This window comes from Fundulus heteroclitus, chromosome 12, assembly GCF_011125445.2.
Source record: "Fundulus heteroclitus isolate FHET01 chromosome 12, MU-UCD_Fhet_4.1, whole genome shotgun sequence".
NCBI lineage: Eukaryota > Metazoa > Chordata > Actinopteri > Cyprinodontiformes > Fundulidae > Fundulus > Fundulus heteroclitus.
Window position 1 is genome coordinate 44,894,361 of NC_046372.1, and position 12,291 is coordinate 44,906,651.

Sequence of the window (12,291 nt, forward strand, 5' to 3'; positions counted from 1 at the left end):
GAAGAAACAGGCGCTATTCTCCTTCCGCATTACATTTACACATTACATTCATTTGGACTACATGCATTAAAGGCTGTGATGGTAACATGACAAAATGTGCAGATGCTAGAGGAACATGATTAGTTTTGGAAGGTGCTGTACATTCCATTCAATTTTATTTATTTAGCGACAACTCAAAACACGTCCTCTTAAGACGGGGTCACCAACCTTTCTAAAACTGGGAGCTACTTCATTGGCGTTGTGTCATACGAAGGGCTGTCAGTACTGACCTTTGAACTAGAAGAGTTAGAGTTCACCCTAACTATATTTAAAATAATACATTTTTCATGCTTTGTTAAAGATATTGCCATTTTTTAATCTATATAAATGCCAGGGTGATTAAACAAGAAAAGTAACAGGCTAAATCACTAGTCGGTTGTGCTTTTTTTAGAACAGGATCGTGGGCACCACATGTGGTCAACAAGTAGCCCGCGGGCACCATGTTGGTGACCCCTGTCTTAAGGCTTTTATAGAGTCAATATCAAATCATCCAGACAGATTGGTCTGTTTTCTCTCTAAGGAAACCCAGCAGCTTGCATTGAGTCATTGAATAGCAGCATTCAGTCCTAATGGACGAGCGTGGAGTCAAATTGGACAGTTGCTTGCACTGTGTTGTTGACTTTGCAGCAATCTCTCATACCGAGCATACATGTAGCAACAGTGAACAGAAAACTGTTAAACTTCTTCCTTTAACAGGAAGAAACCTCCAGCAGAATCAGAATCAGGGGCTCTGTCTTCTTTACCAGACTGGGGGCCAGAGAAGATAGAGCCGGGTGCTGGACTGGTGTACCGGCCTACGCTGGGTGGGCCGACGCGCAGAGATAATAACCGCACAAACCCCTCCAAGTGAATGCAGCTAAATGTGCCAAAGGAACAAATGTGTTTAGCCCAACAATGTGACGGGAACAGGGCCGTCAGGTGCAGAAGCAGTCCTGGTCATGAAGTTCTTATTTTGAATATTATGATGCAGTATTAGAGAAACATTGCTTTGCCGAAATAAATGATTAATCATTGGCAGAGGAGGGTAGTAACTAGGTTACATTTACTGGAGTAGCTTTTGAAAAAATTTGCTGTTTAGGATTAGCATTTCCTTTTGCACCATGCAGATCAAAAAGTGTGCATAGGAAACAAAAAAACACAAACTGCTGTATATAACAGCCCACTCACTGGTATTGATTGCTGAAACTGAAGTTTAACCCAGAAGCAAGGATGGATGAAGATGGCTGTTTATGTATTGTAATGAAGAGAAAATTTGAAATTTATAATAATTTAACACCTGTTTTGAAAGTTCTGATTATTTAAAACATTTAGAGATGCATTATGCTAAATTTCCCTTCCTTAAAGTCAATAATGCTTAAAAGGCTTTTCATTGTGGTTGAAGATTGCATTTTGATGTCATGAATATTTATTATTTATGTTGTGATCTAACAGTATATCTGTAAAAGCTAAATGATTTGCATACACCAGAAGCCTGATTTCTTATTCAGTGTCAGGGCCAAAGCATGTCCAACATAATCTCACAGTCAAAGCCGCTTTATTATGCACAAGCAAAATAGAAAAGTATATTTATTTTTCTGCATTAAAAACACCTTTGATGCAGAGTCTCAAACTTTTGTGCACCAGAACATATCTCTGCAGGGCTAAATGCAGCGGCATCAATGGCATAAAAGCAATGTGTTTGTTGGATGTTAGTTCTTAACATCCAACACAGTTTGGGTTGATTTACCATAAATGTGGCTTAAGGTCAACCAAAAGTAAATTAAAAAGTCAACAAATTACAACAAAAAAAAATATCTAGAAAAACACCTGAAACATATTTACACACATTAGCCTTAGGTCTGTATGTGTCATGTTATATTGATTCTCATGTTGTGAGATTTAGCCTTTACAAAACTGTTCTTTTGTGCATGTCCAATCAAGCAATATCGTCTTGCGGCAAGAAGGTCCTGAGTTTGAATCCCAGCAGGGCTCAACTGTGTGTTTGCTTGCTCTTCCTGCACATGCATGGGTTCTCTCGTGTGACTGTTTTAGGACTCCTCCCACTGTCCAAAAGTGTGAGTGTTAGGTTAACTGGTTACCATGAAGCTAACTTAGTGTGTTTTAAGAAAAGTGGAGAGAGACAAAGAATGGATTTTGGTGCACATCCAGGTCACACAATGTTTGCCGGTGTGATGTTTAGTAGGCAGCATCCTGACATGGAAACAGAGCTGCAGGTAAATATTTTTCTAATGTTTTGTCATTATTTACTTCATAATTTGTTTACAGGTTGCATGCTTGGGCATTTGGGCATAGAGTTTACAGCATCCCCTTGTTAATACGGAGGTTCTCTCTGGGTACCCCATCTTCCTCCCACAGTCCAAACGCATGACTGTTAGGATAATTGGTCTCTCTAAATAGCTCTTAGTGTGGGTGCATGCCTATTTTTGTACTCCACCTATTACCAGATACATTATAGCAATAACAGGCACCCTGTGACCTTGCATGGGTGAACGGGTATAGACAGTGGATGGATGGAGATTTTCTTGATGTTTTAATATTTTATTGTTCTCTAACGGTTATTTTACGATCTATGAATTAATAACATGAGTTAATAACATTAACTCATGGTCATAATCTAGCTGTTGCCAAAAAATTGTGTTGCTCATATTAAATCATAATGAAAACAATAATTGTCTTCCTGATCCTGGTTGACATAAACTATTTCTCATTGTTCCTGACACCCTTTAAATGCGATGACAGCTTAATCCCTTCTTGACAGATGCGGATGTAGAACACCAGCTGCATGTCTGAGAACTTCCCAAAGTGGCAAAATGATTTTGGAGACTAGAGACAGTTTCTCCAGAACCTTCCCTTTGCTTTCTACTGTAGATCATCGTCATTTGAGAACATCTGTCCCGTGATGAGCTTCTGCTCAGGTGATTGACAGTTCTGATTCTTTAGGTTTCATTTTGTTTGTCTTCGCTGTTCCTGAGGTGTGAGTTTATAGAAGACTTGTTGATACATGCCAAACCTAATATTCCTTTAGAAAAAAACCCAACAAAAAAACAATGATTTTAGTGAAGCTGCATATTGGGGTGGGAGGATGCTGTCAGAACACTGGAGCGAAACACAAAAAGATTGACAATCATGTTCTTCAATGGAGATGTCTGTGGCAGATAAAAGAAATAAAAATGAACATAGACCCTGTTCATAATACATGTGTATTACTGTCAGCCAGTTTTATACCTCTCTATGGGATATATTCTTGTGTTGAGTTCAAATCAGAGTTCAACGCAGTTTTAGTTTATAAAAGTTTTTTTTTTCCATAAAATGCATTATATTCTTTGTTTTTTGCAAAAAGAGTGTTCTTTTTTACTTTAAAAAAATGTATAACTACTTGCGAAACTACTCAGTCTTCTGCTGATCCATAGCAGTTTGTTATATTTGTCAACGTTGAATAACAGCGTTAAATGTGGAAATCTTTGCCTATTGGTTTAATTCGCTCCATAACACATTTTGTGTTAATAAATATTTCAGAAACATTAAAACAGAATTAATAATCAAAAAAGGGATTTGATAGAGCCCTAAACAAATGTCATGTCAAGGAACTTCACAGGTAGATTAGAAATATATCATGAAATCCAATCAGCGTAATACAGTCCATCCCTTTGACAGATTTCCCTCTAAATGGATCCATTGGACTGTGCTGATGACATAATTGATACGTGTGGCAAACAGCATAGCTGCACATACTTTATGAGTGACGGTGTTTCAGGAGCAGGGTTTTAGATCAAATAGAATAGAGTCAAAACACACACTGAGTGAACTTACGTCAGTATGACTCACGTGTGTGAATCATTTACAGTAATAATAGTTACTGCTGAATACCAGAATCACTTTATTTTCTAAGCTAAGAAAAAAAGGGCAAAGCTGGAAATTGGCCTAAAGTTTAAGAGAACAGTAGGATCCAAATTGCTCTTCTTAAGAAGAGGTTGGAACGCAGCATGCTTAAAAACAGCTGGAACTCAGCCTAATACGGAGCCCGGGAGAGCTCACTTTAAGTGATATTTTTTTTCAGGTCATGATAATTTGTGAGCACATTTTCTTAAAATGGAGCCCTCGGTAGATCGAGATCTCGAAAATACTGTAACGTGCTCATGTTTACATGTGTCAAAACAATATTGAGTCCACGTTTTACATATTGTGGCCACGTTTAAGTAGATCGTGCACACAATGTTCTATAACCATGTTCACTAAATTGTGCTCTCGTTTTAATAAATTGTTCCCTCGTTTGAGTAAATAGTGCACACGTTTAATAAATTGTGCCCTCGTTTTACTATGCTTAAAATGAGAGCTCAGTTTAGTAAAATGAGCTCACACTATAGTAAAACCAGAGCACAATATATTAAATTGTGCACACGATTTAGTAAAATGAGTGCACAATATAGGTAAATGAGAGCTCAATTTAGTAAAACAAGCGCACATTCTCTCAACATGCAAAACATTTTGCAATGACCCCTCTAGGGCTCCGTAGCCTAAAGAGATGTAAGAACTAAATGTAAAGCCCAGGGAGCTAAAGCACTAAATCCCTCCTTCAACAATCTGGATGGAGTACTGCCACCAGGACAATATGAAGGTCTCAGCTTTTAGACTACTTCTGAAATCTGAGAGCTAGACCAGGTTCTAAATCATCTCTAAATGTTAAGGATACAGGAGGTAAAGCAGCATCAAGGTTAGACTAAAAACCTGGCAGCACGGACTTTATTAATAAATCATCTTGAAAGCCTTTCTTAGTGTAAAATAGAAGGAGTCAGGCACGAGGAATCACACGGATCCAAGCGAGAGTTCACAGAACTAAAAATAATTTATGGCTTGCTGATGTTCTCACACACTTAATTACAAATGATATACATCTCAGCATTCCTAACAGCAGCCTGATACCCAGTCAGACAGTATTTAAAAAATCTTCAAAGAAACATGAAGCATGTCCTTCTTCCATTTTCCCTGGGAGCTCCAGCAGGTGTGTGTAAGTAAGTGCGCGAGTGCGTTCAGTGAGCCCGGGCTTTGTAGCTGATTTACAGCGTTTAGTCTCAAACGTAGTAATAACATTCAAATTCCTCGGAGCTGATCAACATCTCCATCCTAGTGACGCTCGAGAGAGGGAAGCTCATAAGAGTTGAAAACCGTGACACTCGTGTCGCCGTGCGTGGGCCACATGGAGATAAAACATGGAGTTAAAAGATTACATTTAAATAAAACAACTCGAGGATTAAAGATGGCGGATGCACACATCTCTTTGCAGGGCTCTAAACAAACCTTTTTCTCTGGGTGCACTGGCGACCCCTCAGCACAAAAGGTAGATGCACCTAAATCACTTTTCTGATGCCGCAGCAGCATTTTGTGACGACACATGGCCTTTTATAGTTAAGAGCAAAATCATTATTGATTGCTCTCTTAATTAGGGCAAAACCTATAAGTAGCGGACAATCCTGCCCTTGTTCAGAAAAATATGTCATCTAAAAGTGTCAATTTTCGATTTGGCACAGCAGTAGACAAGATAACCCTCAATTACGCTGCAATGACAACAACGATGATTCTCGTTAAGAGGTTCCTAACATTATACCGTGTTTACAGGAAGGGTCAGAGCAGACTCTACCAGCTGAGGGGAATGAGGTCTATTAGAGTGCAAAGGACACTGTTGAAACCTTCTTTACTCTGTGGTGGCATCAGCCATCTTCTATGGTGTGGTCTGTTGGAGCAGCAGCTTATCTGTAGCTGAGAAGAAGCGGCTTGAAAAACTCATTAGGAGGAGGAGCTCTGCTCTGGGATTCCCCCTGGACACAGCGCAGGTGGTGGGGGACAAAATGACTGTAAGAAAATAACATAATTGATGGACAATGTCTCCCACTGTGTGCATGGAGCTGTTGCAGAGCTGGAGAGATCTTTCAGTGACAGACTGCTGCATCCTAGATGCTCTAAGGAGCGCTTCTGCAGATTGTTCCTCCCAGCTGCTGCTAGACTTTACAGTCACTCCTGTCACAACAGACTCAATAACTGTTTACAACATGTAAATGGTTTCACAGGTTCTGATCTGTTCGTGAATCGTTTGCTCGGTCTCTCAGATGCTAAGGTACTTTTTTAGATTATTGCAGTTGCAGTCTAACTGGAAGGTAATTTTGCTCCACGGTCTTAAAATGTTTTGCCACCTCTAATAGGTTTTCGTTCAGAATTGCGATCCATCCATTTGCTCTTCAATTCTGAAACAGAAATTCCCGCAGCACGATGCCGCCAGTACCATGCTCATGTTCAGTGCATTCGTTTTTGTTTTTTTTTCATCCACGCTAGCTGCCCCCCCCCCCCCCCCCCACATGATTTAACTGCAATACAAATAACCACCACTTGACTTCTACATCACCTGCATTACTCCCACATGTCCCACATGTCAGGTAAATGCGGGGACAGATATGTCCCCGCCTTTACCTGTGGCTAAATAACAAATTTCTGACATTTGTTGCTTTTACATGTACTGATATATATATATATATATATATGTGAAAAAAAGTCACAGATCAGAGAACCAGGCAAGTGGATAGCACCTGCCTGGTTACGTCTTTGCTGGCCAGGTGTTGACTTCACCTGAAGTGGAACTCCCAAAATCCTCCCTGTGTATCAACATGGTTAAGAGACGTTCTATGTTTTCTGACATTGACAGAAAAATTAAGTACACATTATGTACTGACAAGTTTTTCCAATTTTTTTTTTGTTTGATTATTTATTTTCAGCTATGAGAATCGCTGGATTGCGTGCTGAGGTCTTTATTGTTGTGATGATGGCGCTGAGCCAGGGCAGAGTGACGGCGGCGGGAAAGGGAGGGGTTATGTGTGTTTTTTATGGCATCGGTGTTTAAAATTACATAAAGTTATATTACAAAAGAATTACTGTTTTTAAATGTACCCTGTCTTATTGGAGTTTGGCAGAAATACTTTTACAGCTGTTACTTATTTTCTATCACCTGCTGCTCTCAGACCCATCCCCCTCTCAAGTAGTTAGTGATTAGGGCTGGAAAACCGACACGGAGGTTTTTCTGCGGTTTTAATTATGTCCAACCAAAGGTGTAAAGATTTCACAAGTACACAGAGCAGAAACAGATAGAACAGAGGTTCGATAAACAGCAAATAAAAGTTTCTGTTAGACTGCTGGACTCTATCTTTTCAAAGCAATCCAAAGTATTAAAACTTTCAGACGTTGTAACTTGTTCCAGCGTAATGCTTTTGTTGAACTTTTAATTGCTGACAGAAAAGGAAGGGGAAATAGCTTGGCCTGATGCAGCCGCTGGGCTCCCTTCTGTATTATCTCCAGCAGATTCTAATTATTGTAAGACCTCTCCTTGTTTATGCTGCTGTTGTGTAAATCTTGTTACTGCCCAAGGATTTGAAAGTGAGATCTTGATATTTATTTCACATATGTTCATATTTCAGGCAGAAATGGAAAGCTGATTATAAGTGTGATATTTACTCTGGACTTTTTAAAGCATGCATGCATATATATATATATATATATATATATATATATATATATATATATATATATATATATATATATATATATATATATATATATATATATATATATGTGTATAGTGTATAGTGAATTAAAACGGGTTTATATGGATGAAAACATTTCTAAGACAATAATCAGCGTACAATATTATTGTTAAAAGTGATGTGGGGGAGATATTTGTTTTTATAAAGATCTACGTGTGTACAAGGCCTTGGGCAGGATAATCACATGCTTGTAAGACAGTTATAAGAACGCTGTGAGCATACATTAGAAGACTAATGCTAATCACCATTCAAGGCTTTTTTTTTTTCAAACATACACCCTTCTATTCACCCTTCCACCCTGAGAAAATGCCTCCGTATGCACGGCTGCAAGTCATAAACTTGTTTCATCAAGTCCTGCAGCTTAAACCTCTCCCCCTGTATCACACATTGCAAACTGAGTCATATCCCCTCTTTCAACTTCCTCTAATCACTTTAACTTGCACAGTAAATCCCCTCGTGGTGTTGGATTCTCCTCAGTGCAGCACTTCTCTCTGTGTAGCACATCAGTCGATGACTACAGGGATATAGTGAGGTCACCACTTGATCTGTCTTGCAGTCTATACTATTGGCTTTCTGTAATGCCGCTGAGTCAGGAATTTAAACTAATTTACATTGACTTGCAAAAAGTATTTACACCCCTTATGCTTCTTCAGACTTTGTTAGGTTACAACCACAAACCTTACTGTGTCTGATTTGGATTTTCTGTGACTGACCAACATAAAGCAACACCAGTGGAGTAAATAAAAAAAAAAATATATATATATATATGATTTTAGAATATTCAAACCCTTTTTTGCCTTTTGCTGACAACATCTAGTGCAGTGGATCCCAAACTGTTCTTGGTGGGCCCCCCTGTGATTTAAAAGAAAGTTCTCGAGCCCCCCCTCAAATATTCTTTTCGACGGTTGAACAAAGAAAAGCCAGCTCTAGTAAAACATATAACAATAAAATAAACTGTGATTTTCATTAAATCAGAAAACTAGCTCTTTTAAAGTATATATATATATATATATATATATATATATATATATATATATATATATATATATATATATATTTAAGTTTAACTGTCTATTTAACTATGTAATTGAATTCAACATTGCCATCAATCTATATTTCTTAAATAACCTCTCAGCATTGGTAATTTTTCCTGTACATTTCCACCAAGACCCCCGCCACCCACCCACCCACCCCATGCCTGCCCAGGGGGTCCACCCCCACTTTGGGAACCACTGGTCTAGTGCATCATCAGTTTGTGTTTGTCTTTGAAAAGAATCAGAAGTGGAACTGACTTGGGCAGACTGCGTTGCAGGTGATCTTCTGCACGGACATGCCCTCGCAGAAGGCGCCGCCATTCAGAGGTGCTGGGTTAGTGCAGGTCCTCGAGCGTTTCTGGATGCCCCGCCCACAGGGCACGCTGCAGGCGGACCACTCTGTCCACAGCGACCAGCCGCCGTTCACTGGAAACAGTTCAGCAAAAGTTAGAAAAGAAAAAGGTAAAGTTGGTGCAAAACAACACCTGCTCTTTTTCTTTTTTCTCTCACGGAACTCTGGCATACTTTAAAGCTCTAATAAGGGTTGGATCTATTAATGATCCTGCAGGCTCCACAGCAGCACAGGGCAACAATGCATAACAGCGGGAGCAGATTGCTGGATTTACGGCTCCCTTTTCCTTAATTGGCAGTTCAATGTTCTCTGCTCTTGTATTAAGATAAAGCCAAGGAACTGTGCAAGGCAAAGAAAGCCATTAAGCAGAAATGCCATTTCTGAAAGCGACACAGACTCATACAGCTTGACAGGTTGGAATCGACCACTTAGCGCTGTGACTGAAGCCCTTTACTCTATGATCTCAGTTTATTACGTGTTTGGAAGCTAAATCTCAAGCAGCTCTTTGAAAGGGGCTGAACTCCAGATTTCTGCAAAGGCTTCAGGCAAGTAAATAATTAACAAGCAACACTCCCTTTAAATGAGATTAAGACACAGTGGCTTATTTCCTTTCATAAAGCAGGCATTGATTTTAAATGAGAGGCAGTAAATTGACTCTTTGAATAATACATTCATTGGAATAAAGAGGAAACAGCGCTCTTCAGCTGAAGCCTTCCAAGATGGGATTCTTAATCACTTTTGTATAAGGTTACAGGAAGCCAAGCAAATTGATCTGACGTGGCAGGTAAGCACTGCGTCAGTGCTTTGTGATGCGCTTTAACGGGCAGTAATAGATGCGAGAAGGGCAATACCGTAGACGATGACAGCAGCCGTGGCGCTGCGTCTCTTCGCTACGATGTTGCTGGCCAGGCAGGTGTAGTTGCCCGAGTCAGACAGGCGCGCCTCGTTAATTATCAGGTTGTGGTCGGCTCGGGTGTCCATGTTGTCGTCGGTGAGGGAGCTCAACGACTCGTCGTTTTTCAGCCATTCCACCTGCGGATTACAACACATGCTCGTCAAACCTTATCCGCATGAGCATTAAAATCATGTAACCATGTTGGGTTAATCGAAGGGCTCTAAATGACCCTAGTTATTGTTTCCATGGATGGTTGTTTGCCTCATATGTCTCTGTGACTGAATAGTGACATTGTGTACCTGACCCCTTTAATGTTCAAGATGTTCCTAAATAATTAATGATTGGTCACGACTGATGAAGCCTCTGGTAGTATTCATATTGTTTGAAATCTGAAATCTTTATTTAGAACATGTAAGAAAAAACAAAACAAAAAAACTTAAAATAAATAATGTCAGAGAGATAAGAGGAAAAGAAAATCAAAATAAGAATAATAATGAAACAGTTATGAAACAAAACTTTCATATTCGATTCGGAAAAGGAGTAGCAAGAAGCCATTGCTTCTCAAATCCTAACCCCAATAGACTTGTCCAGTGTAAACATCGTGCAATTCAGTCCAGAATGTAGAGTACCGGTAGATGTGTCAGTATATAGATACTAACACATCTAATTTGTCCACCGTGTCACAATTTTTACACTTTCATTATGTAGCATTACTATTAAGTTATTGTTCTGCAGTCTACACCAACCATTCCATCTGCAGACTCCTGTAAGTTATCCACATGATTGATCTTTAACAAAACAATCAAAGACCTTCTATATAACCCATTACATGTGCACAACACATTCTACGCATCCAATCATCTACAGTTCACAGATTGTTACATCCCCCAACAGTACACCACCAGATCCCATTGCATTGCAAAAGTACATGGTAGATCCCACTATCATGTACTTTTGCAACGCAGATCATTTGTATAATTTTGTAAATTTATTTATACATTTCAAGTCCTCATCCATACTGTTATGCAAATTCACACCATAGACCGCTATAAACATGCTCCACATTTTTGTATGTATCTTAATTTCTGTCGATTTTGATTATACATTTAATATGAGAACATTACATCAGAACAATTTAATATATATATATATATATATATATATATATATATATATATATATATATATATATATATATATATATATATATATATATATATATATATATACTGTATATATATATATATATATATATATATATATATATATATATATATATATACCGCATGGAATGATACTTCTGGATTGCATTACATTAGATTGGCTTCCGGTAATAATGTAAAGAGCCATGATATCATCCCTGACCAGGGTGTGTCCTCTTTTCTTTGATCTTTGCTATACTACCAGAGTTAGAAACATCCTGTTGCTGAGTGACGCATAACACAAATTTCCCATTTTTGGTACTGTTTAAGTTGTGACACCTTCCTAGAGGGGTCATCCAGTGAGCTACTGCTGCTCCCATCATGTTCTCTTTCCATAGATGATGCACTTAACCCAGGTCTTTCTGCATTTAAACCTGTCTCTCTCCTAGACAAGGATACTGAATGAGTTTCTGCTGCAGCTAACTAAGCATGTACCATAGTTAGCTGCAGCAAAACCACTAAAGGAGAGACTGCTGCTGTTAACTCTTTACTGTTTCTTTAATACAGAAAGTCGCTTTAAGCACACAATTTTGTTTCCATGCCCTCTTTAATGTTTCACAAAGAAAAATTAACCTGACAGGCAAAAGGAAGTACTTCTAAACGTTTCAGGACGGCTCCAAGAAATGTAGCATATTTACAGATGGATGATGTGTTGAGGGGAAGTTACCTGAGAGAAGGGAACATAGAAGTGGGAAACTGCACAAAAAAAAAATCCAACATAAGAAGAGCATGTAAAAAATATGTCCCAGGGAAATGGGAACCTTCACATGACCTGAGAGAGGCCTCATCCATCCATCCATCCGTAGTCACCTCTTATCTTTAGATAATGCTATTTTTTATGCCTTAAATTCAGTTCTCTTTATTTATTCCAGCTGTCTGGCAATTATTGTCGTCACTAAGGTAAGCAAAAATTAAATCACTTTTGTTTTTTAAGTCTTGCCTGTTCAGGGAATTCAAGATGAGCAAAACTGCATCTTAAGTCAAGACAAAAAAAAACTTTGACAGTTCTTTAAAAGTTCTTCTCAAGAACGGATTCAGAAGACCACTAAGTATGAGCCACTGTGGGTGTTTGTGAGCACCACTGAAAGCAGGAGCTTTGTTAGTTTGTTATGCTTCAGCATACAACTGTTAATTATTGCCATAGCAAGGCAGAATGACATCAGCAATGACCTTAGAGAAGCAAAGT

The 12,291-nt window shown here is 38.8% G+C and overlaps 1 protein-coding gene across 2 annotated transcripts in view; it reads right to left on the bottom strand.

The window, feature by feature from the left end:
- The window catches only part of unc5db (unc-5 netrin receptor Db), a 121,681-nt gene extending 111,645 nt beyond the window's left edge, over positions 1 to 10,036 (bottom strand). For both annotated transcript variants that reach the window (XM_036144667.1, XM_036144666.1), the window contains exons 1-2: positions 9,860 to 10,036; positions 8,915 to 9,082 (exon numbers count right to left, since the gene is read on the bottom strand). In XM_036144667.1, coding sequence (XP_036000560.1) covers positions 8,915 to 9,082; positions 9,860 to 9,989 — 298 coding nt within the window. In that variant the 5' untranslated portion in view covers positions 9,990 to 10,036. The remainder of the gene's footprint in view (positions 1 to 8,914; positions 9,083 to 9,859) is intronic.
- Positions 10,037 to 12,291: the final 2,255 nt, after the last annotated feature.